The sequence below is a fragment of the Cheilinus undulatus genome, linkage group 19 (assembly GCF_018320785.1).
Source record: "Cheilinus undulatus linkage group 19, ASM1832078v1, whole genome shotgun sequence".
In the NCBI taxonomy this organism is placed as follows: Eukaryota; Metazoa; Chordata; class Actinopteri; order Labriformes; family Labridae; genus Cheilinus; species Cheilinus undulatus.
In genome coordinates this window covers 769,279-791,647 of record NC_054883.1, presented here as the reverse complement: position 1 = coordinate 791,647, position 22,369 = coordinate 769,279, and the positions used below count along the sequence as shown (strand labels likewise).

At 43.9% G+C, this 22,369-nt stretch overlaps 1 protein-coding gene across 6 annotated transcripts in view; it reads left to right on the top strand.

The window, feature by feature from the left end:
- Nucleotides 1-560: 560 nt before the first annotated feature.
- Nucleotides 561-22,369, top strand: part of LOC121527127 (histone-lysine N-methyltransferase 2C-like) — a 119,937-nt gene continuing 98,128 nt past the window's right edge. For 5 of the 6 annotated variants that reach the window (XM_041813858.1, XM_041813859.1, XM_041813857.1 and 2 more), the window contains exons 1-12: nucleotides 561-696; nucleotides 8,242-8,463; nucleotides 15,057-15,136; nucleotides 16,323-16,968; nucleotides 17,445-17,621; nucleotides 17,755-17,777; nucleotides 20,587-20,676; nucleotides 20,774-20,883; nucleotides 20,973-21,123; nucleotides 21,671-21,842; nucleotides 21,926-22,040; nucleotides 22,131-22,294. In XM_041813858.1, coding sequence (XP_041669792.1) covers nucleotides 8,243-8,463; nucleotides 15,057-15,136; nucleotides 16,323-16,968; nucleotides 17,445-17,621; nucleotides 17,755-17,777; nucleotides 20,587-20,676; nucleotides 20,774-20,883; nucleotides 20,973-21,123; nucleotides 21,671-21,842; nucleotides 21,926-22,040; nucleotides 22,131-22,294 — 1,949 coding nt within the window. In that variant the 5' untranslated portion in view covers nucleotides 561-696; nucleotide 8,242. The remainder of the gene's footprint in view (nucleotides 697-8,241; nucleotides 8,464-15,056; nucleotides 15,137-16,322; nucleotides 16,969-17,444; nucleotides 17,622-17,754; nucleotides 17,778-20,586; nucleotides 20,677-20,773; nucleotides 20,884-20,972; nucleotides 21,124-21,670; nucleotides 21,843-21,925; nucleotides 22,041-22,130; nucleotides 22,295-22,369) is intronic. The other variant, XM_041813861.1, reaches the window with a different exon arrangement.

The following is a 22,369-nucleotide window of genomic DNA, read 5'->3' as shown; positions in this document are numbered from 1 at the left end:
GGCCTGTATTGGCCTTGCTTCTAAATGTTCTAGATGGCACAGCTGAGCTCTAGTCTTCAGGGTCAGTGTGGGGTTTGGTGGAGTTGGGGCCCCTGTGATATGTGCCATGGGCCCACAGTTCGTGGTGTCGCCCCTGCGCGCGGAGGCAGTCCGGATCCTCTAGCTCCAGTCCGGGTCTTCAGGTCTGATGACAGTGGCCGCTTCACCAGAGCAGCCCTCCAACAAATCCCTCCGCGGGGTCAGACACACTTTTTACACAACACAAACAAATAAATCCAGGCCGATACGGATAGCCGTACAACCTCACACTTATAAAGGCAACCCCCGGAGAAAGTGGGCTCTGTCCGTGCGGAGGACCCAAACCTCCCGGGTAAACATCTTCCTCACCCCGATACAGCAGTGTATGTTTCCCCGGCCCTACTTCTCCTGCTGGCGCTGACAGGCGGTGCTTCGGTCGCTTCCAAACATGGCCTCCATGACGGAGCGACCGCTTCAACTTTAATTTTTCGCCAGTTTTCAGAGCAAAATCAGCTTTTTCTTCTTCCACGACCAACGGGAATGTTTGGAGTTAAAACCCTGTCATGGCCGCCGTGTGACGCAGATGTTATCGTTCGGAGAAGTTCGCTGTTGGCGCTGATCGGATCGGTTTAAGTTGGCTGGAAAGCTGGAGAGGAAAAAGAGAATTGCATCAAATCAGTAAGCAGCCTTTTCACCTTCCTGTCGACACCTGTGCTGCGTTGCTTCGCGGTTTTTAGACAGGTTAGTGCTTTACCTGAACCACAGCAGCAGACTGTCTCTGGCGGAGGAGGAATAAGCGCGCGAGCAGCCGGGATGCACTCGTTTGTAGTGCGCGCTAACAGCTAGCCTGCTAGCTCATGCTAATGCTAACAGAGAAGTGATCAGTCAACTGGGCGGTGCGAGGAAGCTAACGGCTAACTGCTTTGCTCATACACTCCAGATTGATTTAAAAGGACGAAAACATTTACTTCATCACGTTTGGGTGGCCCATTCACCCCGATTGAAATGTTAATAATGCAGCTTAAATGTTTATAGCACAACCTACCGAAATACTTAGCTGTTACAGGCTAATAAACGATGTTATACCATCTTTGACAGATGGTTTGATTAGCATGCTAACCACTCAGTCACATCCTGGGGCTGGGCAATACAGCGAGTTTTAAAATCTGTCTTTATGTTTTCTCCCATGAGTTCTGGTGTAAGATAACAGTGATTGTACTAGTATGTAGATTTAGATATTTTAAAGGGTAACTGTCAGGCCTAATGCTGAGTAAAAACACTGTTTACAGTGAAACTAGCTAACAGCAACATGCTTCATAACACAGCATTATATATTTGAAATATTTGGGTGTCATCTTTTTATTAGATTTTCTTTATTTAAGTAGAATTTGTATTGATACTAAAAATCAAATAGTATTGATATTGGTTTAATTCTATGGCGACTAAAATAAAAGACCTGGATGCCCAACATTGGGTGATTTATTTAATGCCCATAAAGTAATTGCACACAGTACAACAGAATTTGCTGTGCTTTTCTAAAAGCTAAGAGTATAAATTAAAAGATTAGAGCTCAGCAGTATCCACGGCTCTGGTTCAGGGAGTCAAATTTTCCATTCAGATCCCCCATAGACGTTTCATGAAGTCATTATTAAAACACTTTTAATGCACAGACCAAGCTAACCAGCCACCTATACACTCATGACGGTGAAACGTTTGATTCAGCTCAAGAACGGCGCTCAAAAACGGAGGAACAGGCAGAGGTACAAGACTGTACACATTTCCCCACAAAGCCGAAGGAACTACGTTTCCCACAATCCATTGTGATTCATTTTGTTTGTTGTTCAGTTTGGTTTAACAAGCTTTAAAATCACATCAGTACCTTTTATCTTTATTTTTGTTTGCGTATAACGCAGTTTGAGCGTTTATTGCTTCAGTGACATGAATAGACGTCATCACCAGCCAGCAGTCATCGTTTGTGGGCAGACGTCTCCATGGTTACCAGAGACTCCACCAATCAAGGACATTGCTGTGACACTCGAGGATTGTGGGTGCTGTAGTATTCTTGGCAGAGATCGTGAATAAACGATGTTTTTCCGTAAACAGAGGTTAATATCATACAAATATCTTACGGGAGCATACACCGTGGGTTTACGTTAGGTAGCCTGTGGTAAGTCTGGCTTGGATATTTCAGATAATGTGGCTAATAATCAAATCTGCTATGGCAAAAATGTATGGCATTTTCCAGAACCACACTGTTGAGCTCCGTTACAGATCAAGCTGGAAAAAGCTCTAAAGTCTAGTGCATTTACTGCAGTCTATGCCGATTAAAGCACAGGGTGAAATAAAAAGACGGAATCACACGTTATTATTCAGTCACATTGCACAAGTTGTATTGCAAAAGATAATACCATACTGCACCTTAAAAATGTTTTATAATTATCAGTAGCGGCAGGCGAATAATGTGGCATCAACAGATATCAGTAGCAGATGTTTGTCTCAGTTCTGGTATTTTACAGCTGGCATTTAGCGTACCCAATGGCTGATTTAGGGAAGAGATTAATTATTTATTATTCGTGACCTGTTGGACAAACACTGGCCTGTGTTCAGGGTCAGAGGAAATGTTGGTATACTGGGAGTCTTACACCAAAAGAAGCAAAGAAAGAAACGTCAGCAAAAGCTACACTGTTATTTTAAACTCCAGTATCAGCTCCAGTATGGTCCAGACCCCCGCTGGGAGGATACCTGGAGAGACGGGGCATGGGCGTGGAGCAGGCCTGGAGGACGGCCATCAGGAGGCCAGAGCAGAACAGGACTGAGGTTTATGGCAAAGTGGCCCCATACCTGAGCTGGCCTATCAGCCCCGTTTGTTACAATCAGTGCATCTCTAGCTACAGCCAATGCTGCAGACATTATGAGTCCTATCAAATGAGCCTTCGTCTTATTTCTACATTTAAATGTCAAAACATACTTAGCAAAAAAACTTTATTCCATAATTTAGTATTTGGACATTTTCTGTCTCCAGTATCTGCTGAAAGTACGGCAACCACATTAATGCAGCAGGATGTGGTGTTAATGTGGGGCTGTAATTATACTGGACAATATTGCATTTTGCAGTTGTGTTAATAATTCAGTCCATAAACAGTATCATGAGTCTGCTTGCTTCATTATCAAACAAACAAATACTAAGTAGCATAAAAAACACACAACCTGAAGTTTTAACAGTACAGCTTTAAAAATAATAAGAAAATATTCTCTAAAGCAGTGTTTCCCAACCATTTTTCCTTGAAGCCCCCCCTACATGCACCTAAGAAAAGCGGAGCCCCCCCAGGACCCAAGAGTGAAGAAAAAAGTGACACACTGACACCAAAAATCAACAAGGATTTGAATTGTTTCAATGATAAAACCCTAAAAGAGGTCTACGAATGCTTTTATTATCTAAAGACCTTTGCATAAACTACTTACTAACTGTTTTATCATGGTTTTAGTCAATATTTGCACATCTATTTTTGGCAGCCTCAAAGCAGACAAAGCCTCACGCCCCCCTTGAGATCTTTGGCGCCCCCCCTGGGGGGTCCCGGACCCCAGGTTGGGAACCAAGGCTCTAAAGAGCAAGTCTCCCTTTTCTGAAAACAACGATACCTATACAGCAGTGGCACTGTTGTCGATGTAAAGGCCTTTCTGCAAACCTTGAAAGTACTACTGACACTAAGGTTATTATTGCACAGCCGGTCATTGCAGTTTGCTAAAATAAAATGTGCATCACTAAGTCGTTTTTTTTTATTTTTTTTTTTTTTTCAAATGTTTGGGAATCATCATTTTATTTAAGTAGAATTTGTATTGTTAATCAATATGGGATAATATTGATACTAGTTTGTATCTATGGAAACAAAATAAGTCCTAGATGCCAGAAATGGGGAAGTTTATGATTTTTATCAAAAATTGCAGGCAAACTCTTGAAAGTTTTCTCATTTAGGGCCAAATGATTTGGGAAAATAATCTAATTGGGAAATATTTTTTTCATGTATTGCATTAGCTTATAATATACAATTGTTTTTAATCTCTTTTTCTGTAGCTTTCAACAAACATAAGCAATAAATCATCTGTATTATAACCAACACAATAGTTGACAGATTCAACCAGGCCTGAATGATTTAAAATAAGAATGCTTTTATTTGGAGTTGTATCACAAACTAGATATGAATTGCTGGAACATGTTGCTGATGCAAATTTCAACAGGGCTCACTGATTAGATCATACATATGACTGAAGGTCATTAGTACTTTTATACCCTGTGATTTAATGGAGATTTGATCATTTTGAAACATAGTACTTTAGAGAATGGGATATTTTGGTGAAAAACCACGGCTTCTAGGTTGTCTTTATTATTGCTGTAAAGGGCAGTTTGGTTCTTAGTCCGCACTAAAACTAACGTTTTTAGACCACATCCATCCGTCAGCCCAACAATACAGAGGACAACAACAAATAACAAACAATTTAAAGAACAAAACTGCTGTACATTACCAAAAACAAGAGCTGTAGAGATTAGCATTAACTTTGGGTGAGTCGAGGTGTGCCGGGGGAAGTTACAATCAAACATTATTACTCCAGCCTACAACAACTAGAGGGACTGTAACGTGTCAAAGAGGCTGTTTGAATTTTGGCTTGATTTGAGGTTTACCTTTGCCAAAAATGTTTGAAAAGCAGAGCTAAAGGGCTCAGAAATACATCAACAACTCTACACAAACGTGCAGGAAGCTCAGCGACCTTTGTTTTGAGGCAGCTCCACCTTCTGTTAAAGCCTCTGCCTGTGTCATTCACCAGTTGGCATAAAGTATGATTTATTTAGGCTCTCGATCTACTCCCTAAATTCAGATGTTAACTTTGGCGTCTGCTAAGATGGATAGAGAGCAGCAGAGAGAAACAGCGATGTCTCCTAGTCCCTAACAGTTTTCCTTTACACCTCGACCTATGGATTTAGTTTCACTTCATCTCTGTAAATAACCACTGCATGCTGTCTCTTTGTTAATTAGACCTTATGGGCTGGAACAAGTGGCTCCTATAGATATTTGTAGTGATGAGACCAAACCAGCAGTTACTGAGTTCATAGGAATATTCATAGGAACATCATAGGCATATAAGCAGGTCCACGATGGTCGGCTCTGTGTAATTTCAGTGCAACGTGTTTTATTATGCTGCAAAATGCTTGTTTGGGTTAGTTATGCTACCAGGAGGGTGAAATGAGAGTTCTCACTGATTAGGTTCATCAACAGATAAAAGGATTTTGTTTTTTCTTTAACTGCAACCAGCCGACTGGTCGGTGTGAATTCTGTCTACAGCCATAGAAATGACCCAGTAGAGAGGAAGTGCCTTTTTATTGAAAATGTCCATATTGTAGTGGTAAAGTGCTGAATGTTCATTTAAAAAAGAATTAACCCAGCATTAGTTTACATTAAGGCATCTGGCACCTCTGTCTGGACTTGACATGAGTTTAACAAGCATGAATTAGAGTGATAACAGGCGCACAAATACTCTACCCAGTCAGAAATATACAAAATCATCCCTCCCCAGTCACTAAACATACCAGAAACACACTGCCACCCTAGTAGCGTGTGCAAAGTGAGTGAATTTTCCCCAGTTTAAAACAAGACGTGACGCTTTTAAGCCCTAATGTTGAGTGGGTGGTGAAGACAAGCTAACCCTTACTTTCCACATACTCCACCTACACTGGGATCTGCTCATGAAGCACCCTGCGGAACAAATCGCTCCTTTTCTAGTCAATCTTTGCAGCACAAGGTCTGTTTCAGTGCCGGCTGGTGCTGAATGCATCAATCCACGTAGAGCAGATCAATCCAAACGGGCAGAAAAATGTGCCAAGTATCCGGTCATCTTCAAAATACAACTCAATCCACAGCCTCTGATAGTAAATCACCACTACATCAACATCCTGCCTCATCCTGTGGCACAAGCAAAAGGTCATCAGGAGGTCAGTGGGTCACGGTGTACAACAGTGCCATAGATGAGGAAAAATTTACCACAAATTTAACTTGAAACCACACATCCTCTGGAGAAATCAGAAACCTTTTAACTTCCTGCTGTACTCACCCGTGGCAGAAAGAAAAAACATCACAGAATCATGTCAAAGTAATGACAGATCAACTCCAAAAGGCCAAAAACTTGTTCTCCCATGATATTGTGATGCCTAGTCTTGAGCTGCGCAGTGAGCTCGCACAAAGCTCTGTACACCTGGATCATGGTGCAGGCTGAGGATGTAGAAACTGGAGTTGAGGATATGGTGTGTATCACACTAAGAAGTATTAATAAAACATCAGTATGGGCCCTAATGTGTACAGTCGGTGCACCTCTGCACAGATCTATAACACTCGGCCTGCAGCATGGTGGTCCTCCGCCGGTCTGCTTCTGCTCAAGCCGCACCCGAGCATGGTCACCTCTCGTACTTATGTCATCATGACCAGCTGTACATCAGCATGTATCATCCCTAAGTTTACTTCAGTAAAGCTGACTCTGAATGTCTGTCGTCCCAGTAAAAATGACCACCCCTGCCCTGGACAGAACAGGAAGCGTCTGCCACCATAGTCTCAATGATTGTTGAGAGGAATGGTTGCATCAGCCTCAGGTTTGCTTGTGCTATTGCATGAGTTCCCACACTGGGAAGTCCACAGAGGGCTAGACTAGTCTGGCAGGTGGACTGTGTGGCCTCCAATTTCCACATACAGCCAACACGCCATGAACCGTTGGCGAATCCTACTGCGGAGCACATCGCTCCCTCTCTAGTCTATCAGAGCATTTCCACAGCTGGCGCTCTGGACCGGCAGCGACGTGTGCCTGGAGCGCCACTTAGCTCCACTTCATTCGAGATACGCTGCAGGTGTATTGTCAGCGCCGGCCAAACCTCTTCAATACCTGAAGATCAGAATGCTCCAGAAGAGGAAGTCACAAGCGTAGAATATCCAGTTCTTTCAAAATAAAACACAATGCACGGACTGTTGATCGTAAATCATCTCTATATCAACATTACGTCGCATCCTGCAGCGAGAGCAAAGGGTCACAGAGAGGTCAGTGGGTCACAGAGCTACAACGGTGCCATTGACGAGGAAAAGTTAACTTTTTGGGACATTTAGCCAAAGAATTTTACATAAAACCACAGATCCTTTAAGCAAACATTAACCTTTTAACTTCCTAATGTACTCACCCAATGGAGAAAGCAATAATATCATGGACTTATACTGGAAAGGATGATAAATTAACCCCTAAGGGTAAAATAGTCCTCTGTTGACATACTATTCCTGTGTGAACTAGCAGCTCTTCCGTGATCTCTTCCTGCTGATCAGCGCAGCACTCTAGACTCACTTCTAGTGGGCAAGGTCGCTCACCTTCAGTCGGACCAAGCCCGCGGCGCTTTGGTGTGCGGCGCAGTCATCCTGTGCAGAAATTGTGGGTGGGTCAAACGAGCTCAGGCATGGTACAGTTCGCCTTAGAAGACGATGGCCTCTGTATTTGGGGTGTTACCTTACCACTTCTCCATCGGGGCCCCAGGATCTGTGGTTTATCTAGAGATTTTTAAAGTTGTAGTTTGGCTGATGGTTTTTAATATCAGACCCCTACACTACCAGCATTTTCTCTCATGTTTGACCACAAAAACAGATCAGAGTTCGCCCCATCTTCAGCCCAGTTATACATCTCTGCTCTGCTGCGATGTGTTTAATTTCAGCATTAAACTGATCTGAACAGATAAATATCTGCTGCTGACGTTTGTCCGTGCCCATGTTTTTTGCTGATGGCTGATGTTTGTCCAAAGGGCTGATATCAGTGAATATTGGTGTTAAACTGATGCATCTGTGCACCTCTAGATTATTCAGAAGCTTTGGTACTTTCTGATTCTGTTGATCATGAAAACAAAAATGGTTTTGTCTTGAAAACATCAGTGGAAAAGTGTCAAAGCATTGAACATTTAGGCTCTACTAGTAGATTTGGTTTTGATGCAAAGATGTGCTGCACAGTGTAGGGAGAACACGCAGTAGAAGCTCTTTTAGAACCTTAGAGAACCCGTAAACATTCAGCAGTTCAGCCAGCTCTGGGAGGAGATCCTTCAAAGTTAAAGAATATTAAATCAGATTCAAAGACAAGATACTAAGATGATGTCTCACTCCGTTCCTCTTCCTTTGGACCAAACTTAACCTGCCTTCTTTCTGTCTTATTACCCAGAATGCCTTCAGAGGCTCAGTCTCAGGAGCCTCGGGACAGAGGACCAGCCCCTCCCGTCACCCGGGCTGGACGCAGCGCTCAGCTAGCCAAGGCCGCTGCTACAAGCCCCGCACTTGAAAAGCGTCCTCGCGGGCGTCCTCGGAAGGATGGGAGCAGTGGCCGATCTGCGCCTCCCACCCCTCCGCCTCCGCCTCCTCCTCCGGCTCCCAAATCAAGGAAGAAGTAAGTGTAGCGAGCTGTTCAGGAAGCACAACTCAGCACAATAAACACAAAACTAGCGCTTTATCCACACATGAACCAAACTCCTCCCATTCTACCAACAGTCCATATATCATTTCTGTGACTCTAACCCTGGCGTGGTATCCCTGTATGCTGATAAGAATGAATGGGGGCCAGTTAGCCCCAAGCTAAGAGGCTAGTGGTGCCTCTTTAACAGCTTTTCTCCCTCATGTTTTGCACCACCTTGGATATTTTCTTTTACTGATTTTGTAAGTCAGTCATGGTCAGTGTCATTTGGCAAGCTCCGCCAGGGGTCAGGGGTCAGGTTTACAGACACTAGTTCTTTCTTGGATTGAGGCCTGCGCTTTGACTCGGCCACTCCAGAACATTCTCCTTGTTGTCTTTAAACCATTTCTGTGTAGCTTTCTCTGGATGCTTCAGCTCTATGTCTGACTGGAAAAAAATCTTCTCTAAGCAGTTTTCCACATTCATGTTACCCTCTGCCTTTACAGGCCTTCAAGGGCCTACTGCTGAGAAGCATCCCCACAGCACGATGCTGCTGAGGAGCATCCCCACAGCATGATGCTGCTGAGAAGCATCCCCACAGCATGATGCTGCCACCAGCATGCTCCACAGTGGGGATGGTGTGTTTGTGGTGATGTCAGTGTTTGGCGTCTTGTCTGATGGTCTCAAAGCTCCATTCTGGTCTCATCAGACCAAAGAACTTTCTTCCTCTTGACCATGGAGTCTCCCACAGTCCTTCTGGTGAACTCTAGTCCAGATTGAATCTGAGTTTTCTTCAACAGTGTCTTTCTCTTTGCCACTCTCCCATAAAGCTCTGACTGGTGAAGAACCCGGCCAACAGTTGTTGTCTGCAGAGTCTCTCCATCTCAGCTGCTGAAGCTTGGAGCTCCTTCAGAGTAGTCATAGGTGTCTTGGTGGCCTCTCTCACTAGTCTCCTTCTTGCACGCCCACTCAGTTTGTGAGGACGGTCTGATCTAGGCAGATTTACACATATTCCTTCATTTCTTCATGATGGATTTAACTGAACTCTGGGGGATGTTCAGAGACTTGGAGATGTTTCTGTCTCCATCCACTGACTAAGGCTGGCCACACACTAGACGATTTTTTAATCTGAAACGATTTTAAAACCGTGAGAGACCACAGACTGCAGGACAATTTCCAAAGATTTTTCATCTTTAATCTTCTGAACCCACACACTAGACGACTCAGCCAGACTGTCAGATCACTGGAGACCACACACCTGCCGACCTACCTACGACCTCCCGTGATCACGTGACTTCAGAAAAAAACAAAAAAAACAGGGATGTTGATACCGTCTTGCTGTCCCTCCACAACAGGCCGTCCTGGCGTGCGTTACAGGTGAAGCAAAAATCATAAAGCAAGAGAAAGACTCAGGATAAAACCCTGGCAGGAATTAAGTTAAAGTTGTGTTCATGGTTGTGAGCAGTGGTGAAAGTACGTATGATCTGGCTGTGCCGCTACTCCGTCTGCTCGCTCTCATTGGTTGTTGTGGGTACTCCGCCAGCAGCACTACGACCTAGAATCCGTTTGATATTTACGATTTGGGATTTTGGAGGCAACAATGCGATTTGGAGCAGTAAAACCATCCTGTTGACACCACACACACGAGGATTATTCAGACAAACAGTCGTTTGTGATGAGGCTCCTCTCGGGATACTCCCCCACGATCGTCAGGGGAGGCAAATCTTGCCTTGAATCGGACTTAAAATCCTGTAGTGTGGCCAGCCTTAGACTTTTCAATAATCTTTTCTCTGAGTGTTCTTTTGTCTTCATAGTGTAATGGTAGACGTGAATACTGATGAACCAGTGACTGGACTTTCCAGACACAGGTGTCCTTATACTACAGTCCCTAACTGTGAGACTACTAGCACCAACTATCTGGATCTCTGTTGGATTAGATCAGTCACTTATTTAACATGACATCACTTATTTCACTGACATTAGTGAGTAGAAATCTGTTTTCACTTTGACATTAGAGAGGGATTTTTGTGTCAAAAAATCCAAATGACATTGGCCCTGATTGAATTATAAAATAAATGGGGTGGAGGGGCAGGGACCTTTTTCTCCACTCTTTTGCTCATATTGTATAAATCAAAGTTGAGCACCAATGTTGTTATAGGACTGTGCAGCGGAGTCCAGGAGCCAGGTATTTCTCGTGGTTGTGGTCAGATGTGGCCATGCAGAGTTTGAGGCTTTGAGGGCCCTCAGGAACAACGCCACTGTGTCGTTATCTCAGCAGCTAGGGCGATCTCTGCACGGCGTCAGAGCTCAGATTTCCAGCCTTCTCTTGTGCCCCTGTGTCTGTCTGACAGAAACGTGGTGGAGAGGAAGTGGTTAAGATGCATGCTGGGTAATGAGAGGAGGAGGAAGTGTGTGCTGGACAGAGTCTGCTCCAGGTTTTACCTCCTCCTGCACACACACACACACACACGCTGATGGATGGAGTAGCCCCATGTGTGATGTCATCGTGTTTACCTGAACACCTGGTCAAAGTTCAGGTGAAAGTGTTGTTGAGCTTGGTCAGCTAACAGATCATTTTGTCTGAGAGTCTTCTCTATATCCCGTCAGTATTTATCCTCTGGTTTAATTCAGTGACATGAAACTCAATCAGACGTTCATTCTCCTCTTAACACTGTCGATAAAACTCATCATGCTTTATTTTATACCACCATAGGGATGTTGATTAGAAGAATTTTATATACAGTCATGGACGACAGTATTGGCACCCCTGAAATTTTTCCAGAATAATGCACCATTTCTCCCAGAAATTGTTGAAATTACAAATGTTTTGGTATCCACGTTTAGTTCCTTTATGTTGACACAACACAAAAAACACAAAAAAAGACAAAATTGACATAATTTTACACAAAACTCAAAAAATGGGCCGGACAAAATGATTGTCCCCCTTTTAAAACTGTGGGTGAATCATTTTATTTCCAGCATGTGATGCTCATTTAAACTCACCTGTGGCAGTAACAGGTGCTGCAATCTAGAAATCACAGCTGAAGCCAGTTAGAATGTCTAAAAGTTGACTCAGCCTTTGTGTTGTGTGCCTGTGTGTGTCACACCAAGCATGAAGAAGAGAAAGAAGAGCCGAGGATTGTCTGAGGACTTAAGAAGCAAAACTGTAGAAAAATCTGAACAATCTCAAGGTTAAAGACCATCTCCAGAGATCCTGATATTCCTTTGTCCACTGTGTGTAATATAATCAAGAAGTTTATAGCCATGGAGCTGTGGCTAATCTCCCTGGACGTGGACAGAAGAGAAAAATTGACAAAAGAATGAATGCAGGATAGTTGGAATGGTGGATAAACATCCTCAGTCAACTTCCACACAAATTCAGGCTGTCCTGCAGACTCAGGGTGCAAAAGTGTCAGCTGGGACCATATGTGGTCATCTGAATGAGATGAAGCGCTATGGCAGGAGACCCAGGAGAACCCCACTGCTGACAAAGAGACATAAAAAAGCCAGACTGGAGTTTGCAAAAATGTACCTGAGTAAGCCTCAATCCTTCTGGGAGAACAGTTAGTGGACAGATGAGACTAAGGTAGAGCTTTTTGGAAAAGCACGTCATTCTACTGTTTACAGAAAACAGAATGAGGCCTACAAATAGGTCGTTTCCACCGAGCAGTTCGGTTCAGTTCGGTGCAGGACGGCACGCTTTTTTTTCGTTTCCATAGAGAAAGGGTCCCAAAAAAGTGAACCGTACCATCCCACTTTTCGGCACCCTTCTGTAGGGGTGCAAATCTTATCTAAGCGTACCAAAAAGGTGGAGCTACACACACAACAATAGGGGCTGCACTGACGTCACGTCAGCGCGCGACTCAGCTGCTCGCCTCCGGGCTTCAAAGATGGAAGTCTGCTGTGAGAAGTGGGCGAAAACGGGAGAAAAATGGACCAATATCTGTCTAAATGGGAAATATCTGGACTTGACAGAGATCCAAACTGTTTCCTAGTCTATAGATATTGGTATCTGGCCACAAATCAAGTTTCCTGACGTTTATCTGGATGATTTTAAGAACACAAAGCAGAACCTGAAGGCTCACATCAGCCCGATCCATCCGCAATGGATGAGAAACTAAATTAATGCTGAAGTTTTGTGAATATGAAGCCTTAACAGTTCATTCTCATCAGTAACTAGTTATTAATCTACGTCTTACGTTAGATAAACTGTGAAAACATCGCTCTGTGGTTGTTTAACAGGCTCGTAAAACTTCAAGCTGCAGACTATTTTTATAAGAGAGCAGCGCACCCCAGATTTCTGACTTAATCTAGTTTGATTTTAACACCAACTGAACTTTAACTTTATTTTGAATGCGGCGAATTCTCACAGTACAGCTCTAAACTTTCATATTTTGTCGTACAAACTGTTCTAGACTACATATATATACATATTAACGTAGCGTTACGACTCAAACTGTCTCTGCTGAGGATCTTTACTGACAGCTGTTAACATCATTAAGATGTAGTTATTTTTTTAAAAGCACTTTCAGCTGAAATAAAGCTGTTTACTGGTTATTCATGACTGATTTCTGTCACTTATCCTTTCTATAACTCTGCAGCTGGAACAGCTGACTCGCACTGTCTGTGACTTAACATGCATGCTTTAACAGCCCCGCCCACCAAGTGAGAGCACGGGTGTCTGTGGAAACGCAAACTGTTTTGGGGTTTAGCGTACCAAACCATACCAAACCGTACTGAATCAAACTGGACCCCCTGATGGAAACACGGCTAAAGAGAAGAACACAGTACCTACAGTCAAACATGGTGGAGCTTCAAGGATGTTTTGGGGTTGTTTTGCTGCCTCTGGCACTGGGTGCCTTGACTGTTGAGAGGGGTAAGAAGCTTGTTGATGGTTATGTGTGACTGGTGAAGTGACTGGTTTCAGTTATTTTTTTCCAAGGGTGTGCAACCAAATATTAAGTTGAGGGTGACAACAATTTTGTCCGGCCCATTTTTTGAGTTTTGTGTAAATTTATATCAATTCTGTCTTTTTTCTTCTGTTTTTTTTGTGTGTTGTTCCAATGCACATACAGGAAATAAACGTGTATACCAAAAACCTTTGTAATTGCAGCAATTTCTGGGAGAAATGGTGAATTTTCTAGAAAAATTCCAGGGGTGCCATGACTTTGGTCTATGACTATATAAATAGATGTATTTATCTATACACAGCTTTCTACATTATTATGCAAATGACTTTTTTCACTTATTTTCCCAAATATTAATGCAAGTGACAGAATATTTTTCAAGTCATCAGCCATGAGAGCATAATTCAAATGTTTTTGAACAAACTTCATAATGATAACCATAATTTTTACAAATATAAAAACCTCAAAATGCACTGTTCCACATTATTATGCAAAACAGAGTTTTAGAATATTTTATAGGTTGTAAAGAACTGAAAATTGTCATTTTTTGAATCTGCAGCATTAGGTCATATTTACTGAAATCAAAGCTATTTCAATCAAAAACATCTTAACAGGACAAGTTTCATGTTAACATAGGAGACTTCAGTGTCTGATTCAGAGCACAGACGGGTTCCTGCAGATAAAGGCATAATGAGGAAGGTTTCTGACAGACTAATTCATCAGATTAAGAGAGCAGATGCTAAAATACCATTACAAAGCAGCAAACAGGTATTTGAAGCTGCTGGTGCCTCTGGAGTCCCACCAACCTCAAGGTGTAGGATCCTCCAGAGGCTTGCAGTCGTGTATAAACCTACTATTCAGCCCCCCCTAACCAATGCTCACAAGCAGAAACGGTTGCAGTGGGCCCAGAAATACATGAAGACTCATTTTCAAACAGTCTTGTTGACTGATGAGTGCCGTGCAACCCTGGATGGTCCAGATGGAGGAGTAGTGGCTGGTTGGCGGATGGCCACCATGTCCCAACAAGGCTGTGACGTCAACGAGGAGGGGGCGGAGTCATGTTTGGGCCAGATTCATGAGGATAGATCTGGTGAGCCCCTTTAGGATCCCTGAAGGTGTGAAAATGACCTCGGCAAAGTATATAGAGTTTCTGACTGACCACTTTCTTCCATGGTACAAAAAGAAGAACCGTGCCCTCTGTAGCAAAATGATCTTCATGCATGACAATGAACCATCTCATGCTGCAAAGAATCCCTCTGTGTCATTGGCTGCTATGGGCATAAAAGGAGAGAAACTCATGGTGTGGCCCCCATCCTCCCCTGACCTTTAACCCTGTTGAGAACCTTTGGAGCATCCTCAAGCTAAAGATCTATGAGGGTGGGAGGCAGTTCACATCAAAACAGCAGCTCTGGGAGGTAGGGGTGTAACGCAATCTCGTGCCTCAAGAAGTCGAGGAAGTAAACATGGCAGACGGTCACAAAATCAAACTGAAGAGGTTGAAGTGTGGCGACCAGAGCGATATCTGTTGATCAGTGATTTCATGCATCTTTTTGCACACGAACCGTTAACTTTGTTCAAGATTTCCATTTTTTTTTCCACGTCCAGCTTCATCGTGGCGCTGTTGTGGATGTACGCTCTAGAACCTCCTTGTGTCAGATCTGTTAACTGTGCGTCTGTGTGCAGGGGGCGGAGTCGGGGTCGAGCCCAGATGGAGGATGAAGAAAGCATGGACGCCACGGAGAAGAACCCCCCACAGAAAACAGGTGAGCATGAGGGCCAGTCTTTGTTCATGCTTCTGACCTGCTGAGTTTTTGCTTTGTTGTTCGTCTGTATGGAGTCATTATTGTTACAAAACTCAAGAACACATTTTAATGTTTTAAGATCATAGCTCATTGATTTTGGGGCTCAGATCTTTCTTCAGTCTTTCCATTCAAACCTCCTTTGTGCTCTAAATGTCTGCTGGATCTCTAATCTTCAGACTTTCCTGCTCCAACATTCTTCTCTCATTCAGGTTGATTCTGCTCTTTAATCTGAGACTGATCTTTCTCTGCCAGCGCAGATGAAACTGAACACAACCCGTTCAGTTTTTAAGAACCAACCAATAGGAGATAGGTAGAGGATGGACCAATCAGGTTAGCTCTGCCTGTTGTTGCCATGCTGTTCTCCTTTGATCTCACTGAGAGAGTCCCAACATTCTATCACTCACACACACCCCCACACATACACACACACACACACACACACGGTGAAAGTCCACCAGCCAAAAATATCATCTTCAGATTCAGTCGTCATTAAAAATCAAAGAGAGTAAAAGAATCCAGCTTGAATATCTGAGTAATACGTCTGCTTAAAGCCTAAATGAAGAGGGAGGAGCTGGGGCGGAGTTACAGGCTGAGAGGATGTGTGTCGGAATGTTACAATGCAATCTTGAGTTTTGCGACAAGAATGACTCCATAGTCTAGATCTATCTGTATTGATTATATCTGGATGTACTGGGTATTGATTATGGTCATGTATTGATTATATCTGGATGTACTGGGTATTGATTGTGGTCATGTATTGATTATATCTGGATGTACTGGGTATTGATTATGGTCATGTATTGATTATATCTGGATGTACTGGGTATTGATTGTGGTCATGTATTGATTATATCTGGATGTATTGGGTATTGATTGTGGTCATGTATTGATTATATCTGGATGTATTGGGTATTGATGGTCATCATGTATTGCTTATATCTGGATGTACTGCTTATATCTGGATGTATTGGGTATTGATGGTCATCATGTATTGCTTATATCTGGATGTATTGCTTATATCTGGATGTATTGGGTATTGATTATGGTCATGTATTGCTTATATCTGGATGTATTGGGTATTGATTATGGTCATGTATTGCTTATATCTGGATGTATTGGGTATTGATCGTTTTTGTGTCGTTGACAGAGGAGAGGGAGAATAAAGAGGAGAAAGAGAAAATAGAAGAGAAGGAGAAGACAACAGGACGCCGTCGATCTACAACGAGGAGAAAATCCAATACAAACCCTGAACCCAACGAGCCCCCCCTCAGTCCAGATCCAGACCCAGACCCTGACCCTGACCCAGACCCTGACCCTGACCCTGACGCCCCTGGTCTAGAACCAGCTCCCAGTGCAGAGATTGAGAAATCCGGTCCTTCCCCTGCCCCGCCCTCAGCCCCTAGCCCCACACCTGCCCCCAGTCCAGGGGAGGACCCTCGTGTCAGTCCACTACACCCCTCTCCATCACAGTCCCCAGACCACAGCCCCGCCTCCAGCCCTGCCCTCGGCCCTAGACCGGTCTCCGATCCTGCACTGGAGGACCGACCCAGCCTGAGCCACAGCCCCGCCCCCATGGAAGTGGACTGCAGTCCCAGCCCTGTTGCTTTGGAGACAGAACAGGGCAGGGCAAGTCCCATGGAGCAAAGCCTCATCTTGAGTCCATGCTCAGGTCCTCTGATCTCCCCGTGTCCCCAACTGGAGGACGAGGACGTGCTGTCCCCTCTTCTCCAGAGATGTCTGACGGAGGACTCGGGGGCGTCGCCCACCGCCAGCCTGGGACAGACCGAAGAACGGTGAGACTTTGGCTCTGCCCCTTTTCTAGCTTTTCCCATTGAAGCAACTACAAGTTTAGTGGTGAAATCTCCTCCTATGAATTGGGACGACCCTTCTAGTTCCCGATGCCTCATCGGCAGCATTTATGTGAGCAGAGAGTATGGGACACTTCTACTATGACTGATTTAAAAAAAAAAATGCTTGCTTGAAATCAAAAGGACCCTAATGCATTGACACAACTTTAAATTATGATTTTAGATTGTTTTGTAATTCTAAGATCTAGCTGATGATTCACAAGGCATTCTGGGAGATTTCCCACAACACTCAGTTTGCAGTATGCCTCTGTAAAATCTCTGAACTGGGCTTTAGGCACCTCACGGTAAGCTGGTCTTGGGGTTTCTGCTTTTAACGAAAGTTATCTGTTAATGATTCATCACCAACATTGAGGTCACTATTCTCTCTCTCTCTCTCCCCCCTTCTCTCGCTCGCCCCACAGTCTGAAGCAGTGTGCCTTCTGTTACCTCGGCATTGACCCTCCTCTGGGTCAGGGTCGCCTGGTCGTGTTCGGCCCGACACCGGGCTACATCCCACTCCACATCCTCAACAACCGCGCCACCCCAGACAGAGACAACGACTGCCATGATCACTGCTACCACGGCAACCAGGCCCCTACGTTAGTTACTTCATTTCCTGTTAATGTCCTATCAAAGTAAAAGTCAGACGGTTGATTAGAAGTGCTGTTTCATCAGACACTTAGTTCCACTTTCCTCAAATCAGTTAAACCTTGTCTGTGTTTGTGTTTTTAGGAGCTCCAGTCCAGATCAGTGTGGTGAGTACTCTTTGTTCATACTAAAAGAAAGGATTCATTGTTAGAAAGCCATTACAGTCAGAACTATCATTCTCTGTTTGTCTTCTGGGAGTAACTTTATAAACAACAGCTGATGAGGTTTGTGGATTTAATGGAATTTCATTGACTCTTACAATCTAAAAAGGACCAGGAAACTCAGTGTGCGTTCAAGTTACTCACCTCATCTTTCTCATACAGAGCGATCTACTGTTGGAAAACTTGTGTTAAAATGGAGTAAACTGGCTTCTGATTCAGTGCTGTACAGAGGAGGATTAGGACCAATAAAAGAGAGATAAAACTTTAATCTTCGTGAACTAAGATTGAAGATATCTGAGATTGAAGTCAGAAATCTGAGATCAGAGTCAGAAATCTGAGATCAGAGTCAGAAATCTGAAGTCAGAGTCAGAAATCTGAGATCAGAGTCAGAAATCTGAGATCAGAGTCAGAAATCTAAGATCAGAGTCAGAAATCTAAGATCAGAGTCAGAAATCTGAAGTCAGAGTCAGAAATCTGAGGTCAGAGTCAGAAATCTGAGATCAGAGTCAGAAATCTAAGATCAGAGTCAGAAATCTGAAGTCAGAGTCGGAAATCTGAGATCAGAGTCAGAAATCTAAGATCAGAGTCAGAAATCTGAAGTCAGAGTCAGAAATCTGAGGTCAGAGTCAGAAATCTGAGATCAGAGTCAGAAATCTGAGGTCAGAGTCAGAAATCTGAGATCAGAGTCAGAAATCTGAGATCAGAGTCAGAAATCTGAGGTCAGAGTCAGAACTCCCAATTTAGAGTCAGAACTCTGAGATCAGAGTCAGAACTCTAAAATCAGAGTCAGAAATCTGAAGTCAGAGTCAGAAATCTGAGATCAGAGTCAGAAATCTGAGATCAGAGTCAGAAATCTGAGATCAGAGTCAGAACTCCTAATTTAGAGTCGGAACTCCTAATTTAGAGTCAGAACTCTGAAATCAGATTGGGAAATCTGAGATCAGAGTCAGAAATCTGAGATCAGAGTCAGAAATCTGAGATCAGAGTCAGAAATCTAAGATCAGAGTCAGAAATCTGAGGTCAGAGTCAGAAATCTGAGGTCAGAGTCAGATATCTGAGATCAGAGTCAGAAATCTGAAGTCAGAGTCAGAAATCTGAGGTCAGAGTCAGAAATCTGAGATCAGAGTCAGAAATCTGAGGTCAGAGTCAGAAATCTGAGATCAGAGTCAGAAATCTGAGGTCAGAGTCAGAACTCCCAATTTAGAGTCAGAACTCTGAGATCAGAGTCAGAACTCTAAAATCAGAGTCAGAAATCTGAAGTCAGAGTCAGAAATCTGAGATCAGAGTCAGAAATCTGAGGTCAGAGTCAGAAATCTGAGATCAGAGTCAGAAATCTGAGATCAGAGTCAGAAATCTGAGGTCAGAGTTAGAAATCTGAGGTCAGAGTCAGAACTCCCAATTTAGAGTCAGAAGTCTGAGATCAGAGTCAGAACTCTGAAATCAGAGTCGGAAATCTGAGATCAGAGTTGGAAATCTGAGATCAGAGTTGGAAATCTGAGATCAGAGTCAGAAATCTGAGATCAGAGTCAGAACTCCTAATTTAGAGTCAGAACTGCTAATTTAGAGTCAGAACTCTGAAATCAGAGTCAGAACTCTGAAATCAGAGTCGGAAATCTGAGATCAGAGTCGGAAATCTGAGATCAGAGTTGGAAATCTGAGATCAGAGTCAGAAATCTGAGATCAGAGTCAGAACTCCTAATTTAGAGTCAGAACTCTAAGAATCAGAGTCAGAACTCCTAATTTAGAGTCAGAACTCTGAAATCAGAGTCGGAAATCTGAGATCAGAGTCAGAACTCCTAATTTAGAGTCAGAACTCTGAAATCAGAGTCAGAACTTTGAAATCAGAGTCAGAACTTTGAAATCAGAGTCGGAAATCTGAGATCAGAGTTGGAAATCTGAGATCAGAGTCGGAAATCTGAGATCAGAGTCAGAACTCTGAAATCAGAGTCGGAAATCTGAGATCAGAGTCAGAACTCCTAATTTAGTGTCAAAACTCTGAAATCAGAGTCAGAACTCTGAGATCAGAGTCAGAACTCTGAAATCAGAGTCGGAAATCTGAGATCAGAGTCAGAACTCCTAATTTAGTGTACAAAACTCTGAAATCAGAGTCAGAAATCTGAGATCAGAGTCAGAACTCTGAAATCAGAGTCGGAAATCTGAGATCAGAGTCGGAAATCTGAGATCAGAGTCGGAAATCTGAGATCAGAGTTGGAAATCTGAGATCAGAGTCAGAACTCCTAATTTAGAGTCAGAACTCTGAGATCAGAGTCGGAAATCTGAGATCAGAGTCGGAAATCTGAGATCAGAGTTGGAAATCTGAGATCAGAGTCAGAACTCTGAGATCAGAGTCAGAACTCTGAAATCAGAGTCGGAAATCTGAGATCAGAGTTGGAAATCTGAGATCAGAGTCAGAACTCCTAATTTAGAGTCAGAACTCTGAGATCAGAGTCAGAACTCTGAAATCAGAGTCGGAAATCTGAGATCAGAGTTGGAAATCTGAGATCAGAGTTGGAAATCTGAGATCAGAGTTGAAAATTAAAGGTCAAAGTCAGAAGTCTGCGATTATAGTCAGTTTAAGTGACTTTACTGCTACTCAAGCACTATGAGGAAGCTCACTTTGGTAAAGGTCCCCCTCAAATGCTTAATGATATTTTAACATATCAGGTTGCATGTACGGAGAGATTGGCAACAGATCAATCTTCATCTCTCCTCTCAGGGGTTTTGATCATGTGTTAAATGTCTCTCTGTGTTTCAGAAGGGTCGGAGTCCTGTGAGTTTTTGGAGCAGCTTGGACCCATCGGCCTCCCACATGACATCAGTGTCCAATCACTGTTTGACCCCACAGGTACAAGAGGCTCCTCCCTCCTCCTTATCCTTGCCTGTCCTCTGTCCCGTCTGTGTGAGTGTGTTAGCTAACCCTGAACATCTCTGTTTCCCTACAGGTCAGTTCTGTGCTCACCTGCAGTGTGCTGCTTGGTCAGAGGGGGTGTGTCAAGGCGAGGGCCAATCGCTGCTCTACGTTGACAAAGCCATCGACGTCGGAAGCACACAGGTGGGTTCGGGTTTTATCTGATCAATAACGGTGCTAGTTCAGGATTAATGTAGCCTCACTAAAGCCCCGCCTTCTTCTCACCTGTCAAGGCGTGTGCCTTCTGTCGACGGCTTGGAGCGTCGCTGCGTTGCCGGGAGATGAGCTGTGGAAGGAGCTACCACTTCCCTTGTGCTGCTGCTGCTGGAGCGTATCAGGATTGGAGCCAGAGACACACGCTGTGTGCACGACACTTTCACATAGGTACTACACCTGTGTTAGGCCCCACCCACTCTGTTTCACACCTTTCCTGTTGAAATCATCATCAGTCTTCAGGATGAGGTTCCTGTTAGGATCATAACCACAGAGCAGGGAGATTTGACCTTACACTGATATTCCTCCTGCTCTCTGCTGTGACAGTCTTTCATCACAGTAGAACAAATGTAAATACATAAAAAGATATGATCAGACTCTAGCTCCCTCCTTCTGTCCTGGAACGAGCCTGTGCTGCATGCTTCATTCATGTCTGTGCATGGGATCACAGAAACATGTTTTTTAAGAATGATCTTTGGGCTTCTTTGCCTTTATTTTTAAAGAACAGGACCCTCTTTAATTTAGACGTAGCACACATTTTCTTAAGTTTAGCTGGGAAGCTGTAGGCGGAGGTAACTGGTCGGGGGGAGGGATTATTCTAATGACGTCATGTTTCATGAGCCAATAGATCCTTCAGATATCCATCTATGTGAACAGAAAAGTGGGTTTTATGAACACTCCTCCTTTAAGGTTATCGTAACTTTCTCTCGCTCTGCAGGGTCCTCTCAGTGCGTGTTGTGCTCCGGCTGTGAGGATGTCACCGGTCTGTTAATGTGTTGTTGCTGTGGAAACTGTTACCACGGCAGCTGTTTGGACCCCCCTCTGACCCCCTCCCCCCTGTGCCGAGCCGGCTGGCAGTGTCCTCAGTGTCGAGTGTGTCAGGGCTGCAGGTAACACGCGTGTCTCATGATAATTTCCACATTTGCTGAGGTTGTTGGTGGAGGGATTAGTAAACCTGCTCTCTGTTCATTAGGCTACGAGGAGACGATGTTGTGTTGCTGGTGTGTGAACGCTGTGATAAAGCGTACCACACACACTGCCTCACACCCCCCCTGGATCACACGCCAGGCAGTGGCTGGAGCTGCAGGGTGAGACAGATGCCTGCCATGTCAAACAAACTTTCTTCATGTTTGTTTTTATTTGTTTGTGTTTTTAAAACCTCTTGTTCTCTCCTCCAGAACTGCAGAATCTGCCGCCGCTGTGGTGTGAGGTCGTCAGGCCAGTGGGCCAATCACCCATTTCTGTGCGCGTTATGTGACCCGGCCCTGCCCTGCCTTCTCTGTGACCACGCTCCTGATCTCTACGCACCACAGGACTATCTAACATGTATCTGCTGCTATAGGTACGCACACCTCTATGGATACATATGATCAAATGAATCAATGATATGAGCTGAGTGTATGCCTGTAGCATGCAC